Source organism: Ixodes scapularis, unplaced genomic scaffold (assembly GCF_016920785.2).
Source record: "Ixodes scapularis isolate PalLabHiFi unplaced genomic scaffold, ASM1692078v2 PGA_scaffold11__112_contigs__length_91849675, whole genome shotgun sequence".
NCBI classification, from domain to species: domain Eukaryota; kingdom Metazoa; phylum Arthropoda; class Arachnida; order Ixodida; family Ixodidae; genus Ixodes; species Ixodes scapularis.
In genome coordinates, this window is record NW_024609837.1 from 12,878,220 (window position 1) to 12,900,439 (window position 22,220).

Here is a 22,220-nt window from a genome sequence, read left to right on the forward strand (position 1 = left end):
GTTGCACAATCACCAGCCAATCAACGTCAAGCTCGGGGGATGTTACGTCATCACCTCTCACTCAATCAGCATCGACTTAATCATCGGCATCACTTTATGGCTTCACAAATCTGTAGCACCACCGCCGCCCCCTAACAAGACAAAACACTTTTCACGTGAATAAAATACCCCAAGCGCCTGGAGGAACCAGTGATCGGAACTCACACAATGGACTGGCCGACGACATGTGCGCAAACAAAAACACCGTCTCGGATTTGCTGTTGTAATCTGCCTGGCTCGACTCGCGTTCCGAATTATCGCAAGTATCTCCGCGGCACGCAGTATTGAGAATGGCTGCGGTTCCGAGCACGGCTCGAATTTTCCGAAGTCGCTGCCACGGAGGGGTAGAGAAAATTATCCCATTCTGCATCTTCACACCAAGAGCGTGTGTGCGGTCAATCGTCACCAAGGTAAGACTGTCTGCATTAATTCGAGTGTACCACGCACTTCTGCAGACCACCCCATCAAAGTCCTATTTGTGGTGACTACGAAACAGCCTAGGTTCTGAAGATTGTAGCACAGTAATTAAACACGAGGAAGATAGGGGGACGGACAACGAAGACTTCCAACTAGCAACAACATTTATTGACCCGAAGTTTTGCATATATAGGTGAAGGAGGGGAGGGTGAAAGACGCTACACTGGAACAACACCTCATAGAAGTGAAGGCCGTAGCTCTCTTCTCGTGACGTCGCGAGGGAAGGCCATCGGGGGCGCGCGTCGAAGCGAAGGCAACGCGCGTGGATCGACCGTCGTAACGTGCTTTTAGTCACATACGCGTGTATTATTAGCTAAAATGAAAGCTGCACATAGCAAGGGGTCTCGAAAACATTTTATTACACCGCTAAATATTCGTTACGAAATGGCACGAAGTATGCGTATAAGACGTCTAGAGAAAAATGTGATTGTTTTAAGTCGAAAACATTGAATCACGCAATTATTGCTGTAGGAATGCATAGTTTACGCAGAAATAGTTCGACAAAATGGCGAGACACGCAGTGATTGGACACATCAAAACAGATCACAGTTAAAAATCAGGTAGACGTAGTCAACGCGGACACGGCTAGACAAATGTCACTTACGATCATGTAAGCGATGTTATCGCGTGCAGTCACTGAATTCTTGCATCATACCCCGGCCACATGGGAAAAGCAATGTAATTTCGATCGAATGGCATTATGGGGTCGACAAATCAGCTTGCGACGCTCGTATAATCACTCAAGACCGCAAGCTAATTAAGTCCCATATCATTTAATGATAATATATATATCAACTTTTCCGTGTGGCAGGGGTACTAAACTTACTAATTACATTCAACTAATTTACTTCTCCCTAGGGGCTCGAGCTGGCCTTAGAACAAAATATCTTATTTTGTATATAATAATACTATTACCTTAATACAGTTAAGATTCCAGTATAAAAGCGGTAAATGCATTAAAATAACATTAGTATAAATAAACACGTAAGCATAAACAACGCACTTTGTATAATCACACAAACTTGTTATCCACCTTCCAGTGAAAACTACAATATTACCACGCAAATTTACAAATGCCGACGCAACCGCACACGGATAACGACGAACAAGATGCCATTCTATCACGAAAAGCAAAAACAAAAACAAAAAATCCCGACTGCAGCACTTTACTCAAGTCTCACATGACCAAGAAAGCCCGTAAATAAGCTGTTTCTCACCTGTCGATCATATCCATACGTCCTACAATATCCGTGACGAGAACATCTGAGCACAAACTTCAAGTCTCTCTCTGTCGAAAGAGAGCGGTAATCGACCGTTGGCTAGTTGCCACACATGTCCCTCAAACCGTAGCAGGACTTGTTCCGCGAATCCACGTAAATGCCGTAGTATCAAGCGAACACGAAAAAACTACCCGAGACTGCGGTGACGACCAAGAAAAGACGGGAAGGATAAAAGAACCCCCCCCCCCTTTCCACCCCCAGCCACACACACACACGCACGCACGCACACACACACGAGAGCAGCGGCAGCAGTGTGGGAGGCTTAGCGTCCTCGACCCATCTCTTGCTCGCGTGCGCCCCCTGCGGCGATGACTGGATTTTTTTCGGTTCCCTCCCCTTCTGAAAGTCTCAGCGTTCATTTTTAGACAGTCAGCAGCTCACACGCAATGTAAATTTACCAGAATCGGAGCCCGTACGAGGGAAGAAAACGCCCCAGCGGACCGGTTCATTCGAAAAGTGTGGGGGGATTGCACGTAGTTTCGCGGTTACGGGGATAATCATAAATATAAAATCGGTACTTTCAACCGTAGCGCGTTGAATATTATGTTTATATTATATATATATAATAAATTGTACAATACTGCGCTTTTAAGACATATGCTAATGTCGGATAAACGCTGAGGAACACCCCCCGCCGCCCGACAAGCAATGTTTTTTTCACGCCGATGCCCAGAAATTTTTCTCACGTAGTTGCGCTATGGACTTCCTTCTCCGACATTGTGACGTAACGACTCGGAGCGCTGCGGCCTTCTGTTCTAGGAGGTGTTGACTGGAAAGGGGGGGAAAGCGATGGGAGAGGGTGTTCAGGCAAGAGATTGAAGGACGATCCCGTGAAGGTGACATCTAATCGCTTGGAGCCGCGGAAACGAGGGACGTCAGCTCTGGCCCCAGAAAGTTTATCTCCCTCCTGGACCCGAAGTTGTTTTGACTGTGGTGCATGGCGAAGGCCTCCGTGATCTCTCGTCCGTATCTTGAGGCGTGACCTCCAATCATGGTGGTCGAAGGAAGGTCGGCCGAACAGGGTTCGCTGCACTCAGAGGTGTGTTTGGCTATCGGATGGTAACTGATCTCCGAAGTGTCGAAGGCTGCTTTCTTGATCTCGTTTGCCTGTTTCCTCACCCGATCGTTCAGCCATCGGCCTGTCTGCCTTATGTATTTAGCACCGCAGGACATGGGAACCGAATACACGCACTCTTTGCAGCAGGTTACATAATTGGTCTAGCGCTTCTCCTGGCAAGGGGGTGCTGGACTGGGGTTGTTGACTTTTCTACAAATAGAAGCTAATTTGAACTTGCACGAAAATACTACGTTGGTGTTGAAGCCGAGCGCAATAGATTTCAGGCGATATGAGGTGTTGTGTATGTAGGGAATGCCTGGGCGAAGCGTGACTTAGGTTGGAGGGGTTTGGACTTGTGCCCCCACGACAAGTCTTTTGATTGTTGTTTCAATCTGGTCTCTCGGGTATCCTGCCTTTATAAGGCGACTAATATACTTGGATAGGCTTGGCAGAGGCCTTTGGCGAAGTTTCTGCAGAAACATCTTGGCACGTTAGAGCTCCCCCAACGTACCTTTCAGACTAAGAAATTCGGAAGATCTCCTTCCCGTGTTGGACGGGATGCACGCCGGCACTGAAGCTGTAAGAGCGTTCTCGCTCGATGTTGTAGATCTCTACTGTAGCCTAAACGTGAAGACCCTCCTGGGGTTCATTTCTGACGCCATCCACGAGACAGGTGTCATAGGCTTTCAAAATTCATGTGGCGTCTCGCTGTCCTCATTCCTCGAATTGACACAACTGTATATCTCCAATCAACGCTTGTTGAATATGAGGGTAAAGTGTACTTACAAGAAGCCGGCGTTTGTATCGGGTCTTGCTTGGCTCCCGCCCTCAGCGAAATTTACCTGTTTTATGTTGACGCCAAAGTTCAGTTGGACCTTCAACGAGAATTTCCCCGATGCGAAGGTTTTTCATTATGTTGACGATTATCTCATCCTACACTCCACCATCTACGACTCCACAGAGAGCGTGTTCCAGAAGAACTCCCATGGGCTCACGTTCACCAAAGAGACCCCCTCCCTTGAGGGCTTACAGTCCCTCGATCTCAGGTTGGTCCCGGCTAGCAAAGGTATCTGCTGGGCTCACCAGCAGAGGTCCTCTGAGCCCGTTCTTCCTTTTAACAGTTCACACTCGAGGAATGTAAAAAATGGGCAGGATACCCGAGAGACCTGATTGAAACAACAATCAAAAGACTTGTCGCGGGGCACAAGTCCAAACCCCTCCCTCCTAAGTCACGCTTCGCATGCACCCCTTACATACATAACACCTCACGTCGCCTGAAATCTATTGCGCTCGGCTTCAACACCAACGTAATATTTTCGTGCAAGTTCAAATTATAACTTCTATTTGTAGAAAAGTTAACAACCCCGGTCCAGCGACGCCTTGCCAGAAAAAGCACCAGACCAATTATGTAACCTGCTGCAAAGAGTGCGTATATTTGATTCCCATGTCCTGCAGTGCTAAATACATCGGACAGACAGGCCGATGCCGAAACGATCGGGTAAGGGAACATGCAAACGAGATCAAGAAAACAGCCTCCGACATTTCGGAGATTAGTTACCACCCGATTGCCAAACACACCTTTGAGCAGGCACGTAGCCCAGGCAGAGCAGCCACGTTATTCTAAAACTCCCTATTAATTGCAGTTACAATCTACTCACCCTTAAATGTAATGAACTGCCGCTGCTGATTCCTTTGCTCGTTACGTCACCAAGCTAATTTCACGTTACACTGCCCAGATACGTTTCAAGCAATGTTTGGGCACTGGAGCGATATTTTTTTTTTGTTAATATTTATTGTAACATTCTTTCTATTTCTCCCGTCGCACATCCAGCAAAGACGGCATTCAGCTAACAATCTACATTCTTTTTTAATAAAATTAAGTTTCAACTAAACAATATCACTCTGTATATAATATAATAAAACAAACAAAACACTGCTTCCGTATACCCGAAGAAGACCGTTTGGTCGAAAAGTCGTTCCCCTCCTATCCTCTGTCACATATCTTTCTCTTTATATGTCTACTATTAACAGTGCCCGGCCAGAACCCCCCATCTATCTTATAAAGACTGCAGCACAGGGTGGTAGGGGCGTCCTTGCTTTCCGACCGAGACGCACCTTAAGACAAGATGACTGGGTTAGAAAGGAATACTGGACGAATGGAAGCGGAAAGCGAACTCCGTTGGAACAACCTAAATGTAAAGTTGCGCCGTTCTCTGCATTTTTATACCTCGCCTGATTTGTGCGGTACTCAATAAAATAATAAGATCACCTGTAAGCGATTACTTTTGGATTCATTTTGTACTAATTTGAATTCATTGATCAGGAAGTAATCACATGAGTAATGCTATTACTTTTGGAAGCAGTATAATCAAACAGTTGGAAAAACACAAAGATAGGGACAATGTGACGTTGTCGTCTTGTTTCTGTTTTTCGGTCTCTTCAGCTATTGTTGCTTCCCTTTTCTTAACATGCTCTGGAGTAGAATTTATCGTGGTATAACCTTCACCAGCTCCCCTGCACGCTTACTATTTTTTCGTTGTATTTCTTAGTACGCAGGTAGGGGAGGGGAAGCTCGGGTCAGGGTCATTGTTGTTTTCTGGAGATGCAAGTGCACAGAAACATTTCCTATGACCCGAACACAAAGATAAAATAACCCGAGCCCGTGTGACATGTTCCGATGTCGGCGAGTCAGAACTGCGATGGGGAAAACTCGCCGTATAGGTCAACGAACGAACACAATGTTTCAGATCTGCTGATACAGTTCTTGACCAAAGTCCACTAATTATCGCGACTATCTTCCTCGGAGTATCGTGACCCGTTGAGGTCCGAACTCGCTGCACGCCACGGTCAGGTGCGGGCAACATTGTTACACTCCAGCTTTTGATAAAGCATATTTGTTTTACGATTACTCTCCCGAGTAAATTAACCCGTGGCTTCCTAATGAGTTTTTTAATTAATTTATAAAGAAAGTGATTCATAGAGATTTTGAAATCGCTCTAAAAAGAAAATATGTAGCCCATTAAGATCTTCTTTTCCAAAAATATCATCTCAATTCGTATTATCTACATTTTTCGCAAACCCTTCCAAATTGTCCATCATATTACTGTGAATACTGACAATGAAGTAACTGGCATTTTCTATATTTGTATGATTGATTTCAATACACATAAAAGTTCGACAATTATCACGAAGGTCATAACTTACAACTCCAGATCTCGCACTCTGTTATTTGTAATTTGTTATGAACGAATCAATCAAGGTTTCTGATGTTGTTTTCCAGTTTATTTTATTTATTTATTCGTTACCTACATTTCGCCCTGGGGGCAATATTGCAGGGGGGTAACTTACATGTTTACACAAAAAATACACAAATGGAGGTGCAAAAAATATCAATGCATGGTGACATCTGCTACAAGTAATACAATGCGCAATCACACCCACACACACACACACACACAAAAAACAACATTTGAACGCAACATGCACGTATCTTTAGTGAAGAAAGGTAAAAAACACAGGCGAGCTGGTGAATGGTATCCATAATAACCCTGAGACGAAGGAAACATAAAAAAAAAAAAACGGACTTCGTTGTACTGTCCGTTTTTTTTTTTTTTTTTTTTTTCCTTCGTCTCAGGGTTGTTATGGATATGCACGTATCTACTGTAAGCTGCTAACATCAGCACAATGCAAAACAACAAATTAGTCATGGATCATTCTCGTGTAAGTAACGACTTAAAAGACAATCGAACGTTTCATCCGAAGCCGAAACCACAGGTTCGGGCAGCCTATTCCACTGATTTATTATTGTTCGTGGGAAAAATGACGACTGAAAAACAGATGTGCGGCATGATCTTTGAAGCAGCACCATTTAACTTGTTTACGTTAAAATTACCACCACATATAATATTCAGCTAATTTTTATTTGCGTAGACAAAAAGAGCTCCCAGAAAATTCAGAGAAGCCGCCAACAGTGCGCCAGTATGGGAAGGTAGGCAACAGATAGAACATCGTTCTTAGTTTGCAGTGACGAGGCGTCATAGTCTTTAGTGATGACGATAAACCTAGCCAACAACTCAAGGATTTCGTTAATATTGATACACCACCTCCTTGGCTTTCCGAGCGATTCAGAAAAGGAGAAGCATTTGTACAAAGGCAATCTTAAAACACTACTATATTCTGCATACCAGGCTTCGGAAAACATGACAACACCCAAATCACACACACACACACACACCCACACACAAAAAAAAACATTTAGGATTAGTGCATTTATTGTTAGGAGGTCGAATGTTGACATTAGGATACCGAATTGAAGCACATTCTTCTCAGATGCATGTTTCAAACTGCAAAGCCAATTCTGAGACCTCCATTACGAAAATAATGAATAAAGCAGAAAACAAAAACGACGGGAAAGAAAGGATATGTATTTCAGCTGGGCTTAGCACACTCTCGAGAAGTCAGGTTTGCTCTTCATAGTTTACGGCTCGGTCACCGGCCTTCTGACAAAAATGTTCATGTCGGTGCCATGCTAGCTGGTATAATTGTGCTCTCTTAATTGTCCTATGTATACCGTAGCCAATATGAGCGCCTTGTCTTCTCGAGACACGTTTTCAAGCAGAAATATTTGCCATAGTTGGGGCGTTTAAGGTTTCGGTTTACTGCGGTAGCAGTTAGTGGGACACTTCACGGGTTTCGCGCCGTCGACCGCGCTCCACATCGACGCGAGCCATTTTCGGCACTCCGCCAAAACGCTCCACATTAACGTCGCGCCGCTCCACATGACCCTGACGTCACGGCGCGCATCACGTCACCTGCTCCCTGGCGTCAGCTGAGCACAGTGACGTTACGCGACTTATAATGACGTCAGAAGACACCTGAGTCACGTGATATGCCATGAGTCATGACGTCACGTGGCCGTGTGACGTCACGTCGCATTCAGACGTCACGTGACAATACGTCGTAGCGTGACACCAAGGTTTTACGTGTAATATAATTCAAAATGGAACCTCTGAAACCCGGCGCTGCTTGAATTCGCGACATTTAACAAAAGAAAAAGGCACGACCTTTCGAGGACGGTGCCCTCTTTTACAGCTTTCTTCTTCCCAAAACAGCTGAGAAAGAGGCCACCGGCCTCGAGACGTCCTGTATTTTTCCTTCGTTAAAAGTCGTGACTTCGAGCAGCGGCGGATTTAAAACGTTCCGTTTTGTATAACGGCTTATAAATTGAGAACACGGAATGGTCTTGTTTGAAACTAATAAAGCTTTATTACGAGTATCATTGATAAACATGTCGTTTTACGGGTTTATCCACTACCTTCAGTGCCAGAAAGAGATGTGTCCGCGGAGCAGGCGCACCTGAAGTGGAAAATATATATATATATATATATATTTTTTTTTTTTTTTGCTATTATTCAGAAGGGTACGTGCTCCACACAATTACTGAGGCGCTGTGGCAACACACAGGGAGGCTGTGCTGTACGATGCGACGGGACAGCCGAAGGAGCTGCAAAACAAGACAGTGAAGATTGTCGCTGTTACATCAATCGGTTTTTCCCCCTTCTATGATGGCTGTCACTGTGGTGAATGTTTACGCTCAAATATAACGCACAGGTCGAAGCGAACACCCCTCTGGCAAAGCAGATCCTTGCAAAGCTGCATCAGGCATAGCTGCAAAACAGTATTAAGTAACTGTGGCATTTTCCTACACTCTAAGAAATACCTACGCGTCTACTTACCCGCAACACACTCGAAGAGCCAATCTCTGCGATCTGCGAAATCAGGTCAGCGAATGATGAGGCTGAAAATCTGTTTAGACCTCAAAATTAAGTCGGCGCTGTGGCATTACGCAATGCAAGTACGATGATTTGCATTGCGTAATGCCACAGCGCCGACTTCATTTTTAGGTCTAAACGGATGTTCCGCCTCATCATTCGCTGTGCTGATTTCGTAGATCGCAGAGATTGGCTCTTCCAGTGTTTTGCAGGTAAGTAGACGCGCATGCGTTTCTAAGTTGTTGACAATACTGCAGGGCAAAAAAGTAGGCAAATCATTTCAAGAAACTGTCACAAAAGCTCACCACCACACTGAGAACGTTTGTGATCTTGCAGTATGTGCTGGGCGACCAGAAACATCTGCGCTTGAACTTTTAACTTAATGTATAACTTGAAACTCGCAGCAGTGTGAACGCAACAGTCCACTGTTGCACTCGCAAATAGCCAAATTTATCAATTGGTACTATACTGATATCTATATAAAAACAATTCTAAAGCATACCGTAAATTACCTTTCGGAGATGCTGCAAGCAGTGTTATGAACGTATGCAGTGACAATCAACAAAACACAGGCTTTCAGCCATCTGCAATATTTCAAACAGTGAAACTGTACTAATAATAAAAAAAAAAAAACTATATGCACTATCACGGTGAAGAGGAGGCCCAGAAAATTTTGAGCTCTATATGAAAATTAAGGTCCGAAAAACTCGAGGCAAGCCCACTTACATATGTAAAACATACGAGTTTGCTATAAGTGCATGTAAGACCAAGCAGCTTTAAATTAAGATGTTTCTCCAGGACTCTTACGTGCATCTGAACTTTTAGTGTTCTATTTTCAGCTTAGACTTTATTGCAGGGGACGTGACCATTTTAGTCCTTAGAAAGCACAACTTAACCAGTGTTGTGGCCTCATGCATGACGACTGCACATGAGCACGGAGCAACTTCAGGATCTACTGACTAGAAAAAAGTCAAATAAATTAGTTACTATTTTAGTGTTGGCCGCTCAGCTGTGTCGCACGACGGACGTGTTTATAAGCTGTTGATCTCGGTACAACAGCCATGGTGTGTCCCCTTCTCGCCTACAAACATCGCCTGGCTTCCTTTCTTACTTGAAATTGACGACATCTGTGAGTAATGAAAGTGCCGAAACACTTTCATTGCTCAACCTAAAATTGTTCGATGCTCTGAGGGCCCGTGCCGTGAAGGCATGGGCGGAGTGAGCGAGGCCATGGCCGACACGTATCGAAGAGCAAACAGGAAAACTTTAATCCCGAGGATCAACTAACTATTTACAAAGACAGGGCGCGCCTCAGACTTTAAGCAGATAATTCACACAGACAAAAGGTGGAAACCTATTCATCTTCCCCCTTTAAAGGGTAACTGCAAAGAAAAAAAACTTTTTTTTCTTTGCAGTTACCCTTTAAGAAGGATATATAACGTGGAGGCAGTTCGCAAAAATTTAAGTTCGCAAATTCAAACGAGCCGGCGGAATTACACGTCGGCCTCTGCGAGTTCTCACAACGCCATCGCTGTCCCTTGGGACTTTGGCCAGTTCCGTGGCCGGTCGCTGCGGCTCTGTCGGGTTTGCAGGTTGCCGAGGTGAATCAAGAACGTGAACGTGCTGCGCTGGCTCGAGTAGATTCTTAGGTTGTTTTCCCTCACCGAAACGCACAAGGTGGCAGCGGTTTGGTTGAAAAACGACACCACGTTCAGTTTTGACAACGTAACACCGTGGTCTCTGAGCAGGGCTCAACATTGTAGCCCGCAATTGTTCAGGTCTCATTCAGACTTACTCACCGGCTCGAGGTGACGGTACGTCCCTCACCGCGTGATGTCGGTTACAGCTGCAGTATGTCGTTCCTTGTAGGCTACATCTCTCGACCTTATCTCTTGAAGGCCAGTTTAGACTGAGCTGTTCCTTCCTCGTGGGAACTCGAGTTCTCCGCTGCCTTCCCAATTATAACTGGGCAGGACTGTAGCCGTTCACTCCCGCTGCGTCCCTGTAGCTGAAAAGAGCCAGATGAGGATCCTTTGCCTTCCGGAAGAGGTACGTCTTTTACTGTCCGGATAATTCTTTCTGCCTCTCTATTCGATTTCGCGAAGTGGGGTCTGCTTGTCACATGCTCGAAACCATAGCAAGTCGCGAAGGATGCAAACTCCCGATATGAGAATTGCGGACCGCTGTCGGACCTCACCCGTTGTGGAATTCCATGGCGATCAAACATGCTCTTGAGCACCTCGATAACAGCTTGCGCTGTCGTGCTTCTCAGACTTTATCTCCGGAAAGCGAGAATAGTAGTTCATTCGCTCAGTAGCAGTGGCGGCAAAGAGAGCGTCCGCTAAACCCTGTCATCGCATTTTACAGGTTGGTGATTTATATTTACGATTCTGTAGCTCATTTCCTTGCCGCCGCTGCTGCTGCTGCTGCTTCTGCTTCCGTGAAAAAGTGTTCAAGTTTTGTGTTCCATGACCGACGGCGAACTGCCTGACTCCGATTTGTGCGTGCTGTGCCATGAGTCGCTTCCAAACGATGGCATGTTTTCTAAATGTTTTTTTATTGCGAGTATGCTTATCCCCTGGGTTTTTCTCAGGTGTCAGCGAAATCACGTTTAAACCCAAAGAATGCAAAAAAACAAACAAAAAGCTTTCAGCCTTTCCACTCTGGTGAAGAAGACCATCGAAGCTGTACTATGGTGGCAATGAAGTAATGGCCGGCCGCAAGTCAGCAAGCCAGAGTGGAAAGACTGGAAAGGTTGCCGCCGTTGCCTATAGATGGCTGTAGTTGTCCAGATTTTGTGTCATCATTTGTTTGCTGGCGACATGATACTGGGGAAACTAGCCCTTAACAGCTCCGCTGCGAAAAAACGTGGAGATGCTCGACGTGGGGTCGCACTCGAAAGCTCGACTGCGCAGGAGCAGAGCAAAGGCAAACGAGAGCTTGAGCCTGACTTCGGAAAACTGCTGGTTGAAATGAACAGCAAACTGGGCAATCTGGTAACCATACAAGAAAAGGTGGACTCGTTGATGTCGGTGAAAGATAATGTCTCGATTGAAAAGAAAGTTCAAGAACTGTCCGATAAGTACGATCAGGCGCTCGCGCAAAGGAAGGAGCAGTCTAAAGAGATTTTCCACCTCAAAAAACGAGTTTTGAATGTCGAGACGCAGGGCAACTCCGAGGAAGTAAAGAAATTAAAACAACAGGTAAACAGCCTAGAACAGTATAGCCGACGGCAGAGCTTTGAAATACACGGACTACCACGGAGCGAAAATGAAAATCTGCTAAGTGCATGAAATCGCAAGAAAACTGGAGCTGAGTGAACTGGCAGAAAATGATCTAAGTGGCCTACATACGCTGCCACCCAAGCCACAAAAGATTCCGGTAATCTTGGTATGCTTTCTGTCGCGGGTGATGCGTGATCAGTGGCTGGCTAAGTTTCTTTAATAATTCCACTGCCCCCCCCCCCCCCAAAAAAAAAAAAAAAGAAAAAAAAAAAAGAAAAAGAAAAAAAAGACTGTGGATGACGAAAACAAAGGTTCGTGAACAAGGGAACACGTTTACATGGCAGAAAAACGGAACGGTGTTTGTACGAAAGGCGGAAAGCCAGCGCGCTAATAAAATTGAATCCGTGGATGATCTTGGAAAATAATGTAAAATGGCTGACACAACATTCATATCCCTGTACTATAACCAGGATACATTGAAACAACTTCTGCAAAATAATGCATCGTTTCTTAAAAAAGTTATGTTTGTTATTTGAATGCTAGGAGTATTGTAAATAAACATGATGACGTTGCTATGTTTTTGAACTTCCTGAATTATAGTTTCGACGTTTTAGCTTTCACGGAAACTTGGGTTTCTAATACTAGTGATCAAGTTAGTTTTGGTGGCTATAAGAGCGACGGGGTATTCAAATCAAACAAACAAAAAGGTTGGGGGCGTTTCATTATATTTTCGTAATAGCTTAGGGGTACAGTGTTATGTCCGAGTTCTCACATGTAACTAGGGACTATGAATCGATTGTTTCCACATGTGACGTATTCCAGGTGGCTGCTCTATGTCGGCCACCTTCTGGGGCAATATCTGAATTTATGAATTACGTAGTTAAACTTTTGGAGCATGCGACCTCATTGAATTTACGAATCATACTAATAGAGGACTTTAATATCGATCTATCGGGCTTGCATCCGCTCTGCCGACAGTCCCTTGATACTATTGAATCATTCGAGTGCAGTAACGTTATTACTGGACCGACAAGAATAACTCGGGCTAGTGTGGCCATAATTGATTTATGTATCACAAGTAACCTACCAAGTGAAACAATCTCTGGAATGTTCTCCTGTCCCGGTCAGTGACCATTTAACAATATATATTGCATTCTTCCTTGTCGTTGAAAACGAAGTGACGCAAAGTACTCCGTAGCTGTCACAGCTTCTAGGAGTATCAATTCTGCCAATATAACCAAGCTGTATAACCGCGTATCAAACATTAATTGGGATGATTTATACAGTCAAGGCAATCCCAGTATATGATACGACATTTTTATAACTCGGATTAAAGCATGTTATGGCGAAGCGTTTCCCTTTCGAAATGTTAAAAACACAAGAAAATTGGAACAAGAAAAACATGGATTACTCCATGATATGCATCAAAAAAATAAATCGACGAAATAAACTCTGTATACATTATACTTTTATCAAAACAAGAGATGAGTGTGTGTTACACGAATATATAAAAAAAAAGATAAGGAATAAGTTAAACGCAGACATTAGGAAAGTATACGAAGCAGTATTACGGTGATAAATTCGCGTCCGTTTATAATAATTCAAAAAAAAAGTATGGAACACAGTAGGGTGTCTTATCTTCCAGTTCCCCAATGTACTTCCAAATGCACTGGTAATTGATGTTATCTTATATTATATATATCTTATTAAGTAATAGTATAGCTGCCGGATCAGATAACATAAAAACGGCACCTATGGAAGCTGGCGTGCGCTTTATAAGCTCCACTTTAAAACGTGTTTGTAACACATCGTTATTGACTAACGTATTTCCAAAAAAAAAAAAAAAAAAAGCTTGCCAGAGTTTGTGTCACACGTAAAGGTGACCCACGCAACAATATAAATAACTATATGCCAATTTTCGTGCTATCTTTATTCTCAAAACTTCTAGAACAGGTAATTGACGCTTGACTTTCTGGTTATCTTGAAACAAACAACATAATTGTAAAGCAACTATATGGCTTCTAGAAAAACAAATACAAGAAGAAAAAAACCTTGTTATATATGATTATGAAATATAAACTAATTATTAGGTTTGAAAATCAGTTACTGTAAACGACTTAATTTTCGCGAGGACCTAATTTTCGCGTATTTCGCGAATCGCCTACAATTCACGAATAATATGTCACGCGAACAATTCCTGTGAAATGTAAACACATTAGAATCTATATTGAGATCCCACCGCGTCGCGAAAATTAGAACCCGCGAATTATTCTAAAACTGCAGCTTTGACCTAAATCGCGAAATATTGAGCCAGCGAAAAATAAGTGGTTTACACTATATACAGTGGGATTTTTTTTTTCTCGCAAGGCATTTCACTAGATTAAACATGACATTCTTCTGAAAAAGCTGACGCACTATGGCATAAGCGGCACAAGTAGGGACCTAATTCATAGCCATTTATTTGGACGATCACAATATGTAAAAATAAACGAGTATGAATCGCAACTCCTAAAAATAAAATATGGTGTGTCTTAGAAGTCAATCATAGGATCATCGCTTTTTGTGTTATACATAAATGATATAGCAAACATTCCGCTAACCTGCAGATATTATGGTTTAAGCAGACGACACCAATGTGTTTTTTACGGGTAAGGATCTCAGTGTAATAGAAGGTTTATCAAACATCTGGCTACGCGAACTTGCATTGTGGCAAGAGTCTAGTCAAATAGAATTTAATATTAACAAAACAAAACATGTTATTTTTATGTCTGTGCGTGAGCAAATCTGTAGCAACTTCACTGTACACTTTAGAAACTCAGAATTGGAAAGAATTTCTCCTTAAAACTTCTAGGTGTTTGGCTCAAAAAAAAAACAAAACAAAAAAACTTAAGCTGGACAAATCACACAAATCATTTGCTCTAACATATCCAGATATATTGGAATCTTGTATAAATATAAACATATCTTTCCCTGTCGGCTCAAGTGCCAACTCTTCTACACATTCTTATACAATCTCATGTACATGATTGCTTACCAGTTTGGGGAACCACAACAAAAACAAGTTTAAACAAACGTAGAATTTCGGGCTAGTTGGTATTTCAGGATTAAAAATTAAAACAGCGCAAGGACATGGAAGAGAACAAGAACGTAGACGAACAGGGCGCTTAAAACCATCTGGTGGGCTAGTTGGGTAAACATCACTAAAAAATAGCGCAAGGACGATGGAAGGAAGAAAGAACAGAACGAGATTAGCGCTGTTTTCTGTCTTCTCGTTCTTCGTTCCGTAGGGGAACAAAGCGCTAACTTACAACTGGAGTTGATTCGCGCTAACGTCGAGTACAAATACTGCGACGTCAAAACAAAACAAACCGAGAGAAAATACGTGACATAGACGCTACGTGCTCCTGAAGCCACCGTCACGCGCTGTTACTGTGTGTCTAAAGGGTAACCTTCCTTATCGGATAAAGATATAGTGAAGGGGCGCTGGCACAGTTTTCTCCCACCCTTCCGATTCCACACGCTTCAATAATTTCTCGAGTGAGTTCCCCATCTTTGTTCTCTCTAATCACCTCACACTTGTCGAAGACGGTTCTCGGAAATGCAGGATAAGGTGACCTGACTCAACCCTATAAACGTTGTACTTACGTTCTCGCAAGCGTTCAGTGAGGGAACGTCCCGTTTACCCAACGTATTTCCTGAGGCACGATAGCGGAATGAAGTATTCTACTCCCTCCACACTGTTCACAAATCAGCCATGGTGTTTTTGGTTGCAACCTGCTTTTCTTTAGCACTGTAGTTTACCATTCTGCCCAGCCCTGACAGCTTTTCCGGAGTTGAAAAAACTACATCAACACCAACCCTTCGGCCAACTTTCTTTAGGTTACGAAAGATCTTATGCAGGTAAGGCAAAATCGTTACTTTTTTCTTAACCATATGAACCTACTGGGTCGTTTTCTGTGTGAGTGCTCTTTCACTCTTTATTCGATAAGGAATGTTGCTTTTAAGACAAACAGTTACAGTAGGTGACGATGGCTTAAGGAGCACGTGGCGTCCATGTCATGTATTTTCTTTTGGTTTGTTTGTTTTGAGACGTTGCAGTATTTAGACTCGGTGTTAGAACGAATAAACTTCAGTTGTAAGTCAGCGCCTTGTTCGTCTACCTTCTTGTTCTTTTCCGTGTCCTTGCGCTGTTTTAATTATTAAATCTAAACGAACTGTTAGACCTAAAAAAAAAAAAAGCTGTGCGCTGCAATAAAATTTTTTACTCTACCGATCACCCAGTCCCATATTTCGCAAAGTATGGAATTTTAGATATCCATTAACTCTTTTTTAAAACCAGCAATAAGAATATATAGCGAGTACAACAGAGTCCAAAATAAATTGTGAGATTTACCACCCAAAAACAACAGAATATAATCTAGGAAATGAAATATACACAAAGCCCAGAATACGAACAAATTATGACTCCCAAGCTCTAGCATGATATAAAGTATACCAGAGCCATTGAACGATCATCCAAGTGTTTCTGATGAGGAATGCTATAACTTCCCTTATTGCCTGCAAAAATAACATGAAACGTCACATATTACAATAGGCTTTAACTTGTAAAGCGCACAGTAGGCTCTTTATATCGTTTTTGTTAAGAATTGGGTTGAACAGCGTATAATCAGCTCTGACCACACTTACAGAAATAAGAGTTGTGGCGCAGGCTAGCTGGTGAACGTTCATACTTTTAGACTTTGTTGTGTTTGTCCCTTCCTTTTTCCTTGTCTCGGTTTTTTTTTTTTTTTTCAAGTATGATTGACCACAGTTATTCGTATTATTATTCGCTTGTCTTGAAAGCTCCTAGCTCCTGTCAACTTGTGCTTTGCTCTTGGCGTGGATTTATTAGTTCACTATTCTGTAGAAGGCTTGTTTTGTGCCTACAATTGGCTCAGTGAAACGCTGTTTGAACAGATTTTCTGTCATTTTACTTGTGTTCTATTGTTCAGTTATAGCCTGTTTTGGTTCCCTGCTGAACTGTGTATAGGGTGGTGGGGCCTCGGCAGGTAAATCTGTTTACCTTTTGCCCCTCCACCCAAGGCTCAAGGAGTCCAAAATAAAGATTATTATTTATTTATTTAACACCAGGATAAAAATTTGTCCATTCAGGTAGAAGAAATCCATGCCTAGCATTTCCCATTGACGACCAGGAAGACTGGTGGGGATTTCTTTATTTTATATTGAGTGACCCACCAACAGCTTAACGCCTCCTTCGTGGTGCGCTTACCAATAAGTCAATTAGTAGAAAATTTTTAAACAGGATAAAAGCGAAACGTTAGGACAAAACAATAGTCTAAACACACTTTCGAAATTTACGCTCTTCATCAAAAATAACAAGGCTCACATTCCCACAAATCTGTTTTAAATGGTTATACGTCAGTTGTAGGCATGGCATGGGTTAAGCATGGTAAAAATCGGTAGGGTAAAACAAAGTAAAAAGTTTACAAGACCTACGAGGAACGTGCTAGTAGATGTGACTGAGTAGCTCTGATGAATCAATTATACCACTTACAATCTTATACAAATATGTCAGTCCACGAATTATTCTCCTGTTGTGCAACGAGTCTAACTTCACGAGTTCACAAATCCTCTCATAATTATAAAAATAATTCGGTTGAAAATAACGATCAAACAAAGCACGAACGAATCCACGTTGAACACTCTCAATTACACTTGAATTTGTCACTCCAATACAGTTCCAGAAAACTGCGGCATATTCAACACGACTACGCTCCAGTGAAGAAAGCAAACGTAGAATACAAAGTGGGTTAGGAAAACCGCGTGTCACTCGTGTAATGGCTCCCATCACTATAAAGGAAGCATTCGCAATTGTAATCACGTGATGATTGAAATTAATTTCAGGATCCATAAAAACGCCAAGATCACGGATGACCTCAACGCGAGTAATATCAGTGGAATCTAATACATAGGGAAAACTCAAGAATCTCACGCTTCCTAGAAAAGGACATAACTTTCGTCTTTGACTCATTTAAGATTAGGTAATTTGAAAAACACCACGCCGAAATAGAATCTGTATCACGCTGAAGACATTTACAATCGTCAACCGTTTTAACCGCCGTAAACAACTTAATATCATCAGCAAGTAACAACAACCACGAGTGTTTTATACATAAAGCTAAATCATTAAAAAAAAAGAACAGCAAAGGGCCGAGGTTACTGCCTTGAGGAACCCCAGAGGTAGATAAATAAGGAGCAGATAATCGGCCGGATGTATACACTCGCACAAAGTTCAGCCGATGAGATAGGTAACTATCGAGGAGACGACAGTACTTAAGAGACAGACCGTTACTATAGAGTTTACTCAACAGCAGTCGATGATTAACTTTGTCAAAAGCTTTGCTCATATCAAAGTACACTACACCCGTTTGTCCTCCGCTATGAACAGATGGTACAATCTGATGCAGGAAGGAACACATGTTTGTTTCTGTGGAGCGGCCTTTCATGAAACCATGTTGCTCGGGAATAATCTTTCGACAAAAATACGCATAAAGGCGGGTAGGCAAAACCATTTCATAAACTTTAGACAAACTACAAAGGAGGGAGACTAGCCTATAGTTGTTAACCATGGATCGATCACCCGATTTATGTAATGGAACCACAACTGAGCGCTTCCAAGCGGCAGGAAATGTTTCAGACGCAAGTGATATAAGTTAAAGATAGGCACCAAAACTGGACAAAGGAGTGGAGCGCAACCTTTTACTACGAACGTTTCTGCCAAGTTCACGCGCGTAGAGGCTCATAGTTCACAGTTAGCGACCACGAAGACGATCTCGGCAGTTATGCCTGGGCCATCATACCGATTCACGGGCCCAAGCTTTGCTGCGATTGATGCCTTGCTGTCCCTCGTGTATCAGCTTCAGCACTGCCGGCCGTAGCGAAGAGGGGGTGACTAAGCAGGCACTTTTAATGAGAAGATCGTCACAGAGCGAGAGTTCCATCGTCAAAGCATACTTTCCGAGGTGCAGTGTTAACTTTGTCTTCTTTGTCCATCCATGCTGCCAATCGGAGATAAGGGCACTGCATTCGCCATCAGAACCTTGCGCTTTCCTTACGTTTCCCAGGTTGACCGGCAGCACTTCGGAGGTGAAACCCACTACCTTTGTTGCGAAGAGTTTCATAGTGTCCATAGGACAGAATGCCGGAAGGATCCGTGACAAGGTATATCCGCTGTAGCCCGGAGTTTTCCAGGCACGTAGAACATCAGGGAACATGGAGCGCATGGTCTTGAGCCTGAGCCCCTGCACCCGTGGAGGTAGCATCTCAAACTGCATTTTTCCAAAAAGAGCAACGAGCGGCTGGTGATCTGTCTTCATATCAAAGTTGTTGCCGTGGACGAATTCGTCGAACCGCTGGATAGCCCACATCGTCGCCAAGGCCTCCTTTTTTGTTTGACTGTATACCATTGCTTTGGTCATCGACCGCGAGGCTAAGGTGAGTGGTCGCCGTTCTCCCGATGGCTGCTTCTGCAGCAAGACGGCACTGAGTCTAAAATTACAATAGGATGTTTCAGCTTCGCCTTTGAGATTGGAACGCGATAGCTAAACATATAAGCACCCACTCGCTCCCAAGCGGTGGCATATACGCCGGTTGGTACTTGGCCATGCATCTGTCTGGCGTGAGCAGCTCCTTTCTCTTTGTAAACGCTGCCTCCTGCTCATGCGGCCAAGCCCAATTTGTAGATTTATTCAGGAGAACCCGCGGATTTGCACAGTGACGTCAGAGATGTGTGGCGGGAATCTGGCTAGGTGGTTGACCATCCCAAAACCGTCTGACCCCTAAGATGTCCTTGGGGGATTTCATGGCCTTGATAGCATCGACTTTGCTTGGATCTGGCTGGATTCCATCTGCCGAGACGATAACTGCCAGGAAGGAAACTTCTGACTCCAAATTAACACTTATCTTTGTTCAACGTGATGACGTGCTAGCCGAGACAGTACTTGCCTGAGCCGTTCATCGTGTTCCTTCTGGGTACGTTATAAAAAAAAAGTCGACCTCCTTGATTACGTCGTCTTGACCTTCCAGGATTCTACCCACTTGTTTCTGAAAGAACTCCTGCGCTGAGGAGATTCTGAATGGAAGTCGACAAAAACAATAACAACTAAAGGTTGTAACGAAAGTCGTGAGCACCTCTGAGTCAGCTGCCAGTGGGACCTCATGAAAGTTCAATGCACAACGGCGGCAAGATCAAAGCCGCTCAACTTGTCCGCCACACTGAGGAATAGACCGATCTCACCAGCCAGTTTGGCTACGCCACCGCTGCCGCAATGCATCGAGGGAATTTTAGTCTTTCTGCAAAACCTCGCTGGAGATCTGCGCGTGCACAGTACGAGACTGCACAAGCCGTCTTGTGCACTGTTGCCTGCTTCATCTGGGCTAAACTTATGGCGGTGTCACGCATGCGCTGCACGCTTAGTAACACAAAGATTACGAAAATCGATGATGCGTACGAGAGCGCGTGAATTTACGCACTTGTAAATCATTCATACAAAAAAAAAACACGAATTTTTTTTTTTTTTTTTTTTTTTGCGCGGTTGTGGATTTGTGCACGCATATATTCCATGTCCTGATCACAGCCGCTCTGGGACGTTTTTTGGGATAGTCCTTCCTGAGGTGTCTGTCGGACGTTGGCTTCGGGAAGTGGGACGTCCGCGCATTTTTGGGAGGTCTTCGGGACGTTTGGTGTTGTCTGCGCAGTTGCTACGCGTAATGTTGGATGGTTTACTCCAACGTTGAGCGCAGTGAACGCAGCGTAGCGCAGAACGCGCGTCTTTCATTGGCTGGCGACGAGGAACTCGATATCTGCGACCAATCAGTATGAGTGTGCTCTGCGCTACGCCAAGCCCGTCGACGTTACGTTGAAGTATAAACGTACCTTTATACCGCGCTTACACAGTTTATTCGCGGATCACCTAGCGCGGGTGGCGGCCGTCTGTGGCATCCTCGATGCGAACCACAACGGCTATGAGAATTAACTACTTCGTACCTCCGTCCTCAGGTCATTCCACCCGCATTGCGCGACTGTGCTACACCTATCGCTTTAGTTTCGTCGCACATTCCGCGCGAAAAATGCGACGTTCTTTTTTTTTAAAAAAAAAAGTTACCATGCACAATTTTTTTTTTCGTGCTGACCAAAGTAAAAGAAATAGTGATTTAAAAATAAAATCAAATTTATTTGGCATAAATCACTTTTGCTTGAAAATAGTCACTCTTTATTTCATCATGTATCTTTAAATAGGATAAATTGATCGATTGACTTATTGATTTAAATATGGTAGGTTAACGGAAGAAATAATTACCGTAAATTTAAAGTAGCGTCAAATTAACAAGTTTTTATTGTTGTAGCCCCCACACTATACAGCAAAAACAGCTGGTTTCTGCTTTAGTTCGGATTAAAGCTTTATTTGATTTTTCTTTCACGCTCTGATTTGCTTGCAATAAGACATTACTTTTCTAGTTTTTGTTCCTTTCTTTCGTGTTCTGATTTCCATTGAAATATGACAGTACATAACTGACGAACGAAAAGTGGAAGGTAGAAAGAAGGCTCAGCTGTGCTCCGACTTGCTCAGGAAGCACTGCTTTTTACCCGTGCTCAGCTTGATTAAAGCGTGGGTTTGGGCGAGTTGGTTCATAACGATTTAAAGAGTTAAAAAGCGCAAACAAAACAAAGACAATAAAGGCACAAAGTCGGCAGGATGGGCCGGAGCGCCGTCTGAAATAGCAAGACGTGGCGCGCTGCCTGTAGGAAAGCGCGGCGTGTAGGAATGCTTTCGCATTCCTACACTCTAAGAAAAAAGCGTGCCAACTAGCACCTTTTAGGGTTCTTTCGCTTGTCCAATGGGCGGCACCCTTAAAGGTGCAGAAAAGAACCCACAAAAAGGGTTCTTTCTAATGAACCCTATTTCGGGGTTCTTTTCGGATCGTTTATTGGTTCTTCTTAATGAACCCTATTTTTGGTTCTTTTCAGAACGCTTCTGGGTTCTATTTAACGAACCCTATTTAGGGGTTCTTCTAGGATCCTTTTTTGGTTCTTCCTAATCAACCCTATTTCGGGTTCTTTCCCGAACCCTTTTTGGTGCTCTTGATGAACCCCATTTCGGGTTCTTTCTAGAACCGTTTCTGGTGCTCTTAATGAACCCTATTTCAGGTTCTTTCCAGAACCGTTTCTGGTGCTCTAAATAAACCCTATTTCAGGGTTCTTTTCGTATCCTTTATTGGTTCTTCTTATTGAACCCCATTTGGGTTCTTTCCAGAACCCTCTTTCGTGCTCTTAATGAACCTTATTTCGAGGTTCTTTACGGTTCCTTCCTTG

General features: G+C 43.4%; 1 protein-coding gene across 2 annotated transcripts in view; it reads left to right on the forward strand.

Moving 5' to 3' along the window:
* The first annotated feature begins 314 nt into the window (after positions 1–314).
* LOC8051327 (juvenile hormone acid O-methyltransferase) overlaps positions 315–22,220 on the forward strand; it is a 46,347-nt gene continuing 24,441 nt past the window's right edge. For both annotated transcript variants that reach the window (XM_040206335.3, XM_040206334.1), the window contains exon 1: positions 315–449. In XM_040206335.3, coding sequence (XP_040062269.1) covers positions 330–449 — 120 coding nt within the window. In that variant the 5' untranslated portion in view covers positions 315–329. The remainder of the gene's footprint in view (positions 450–22,220) is intronic.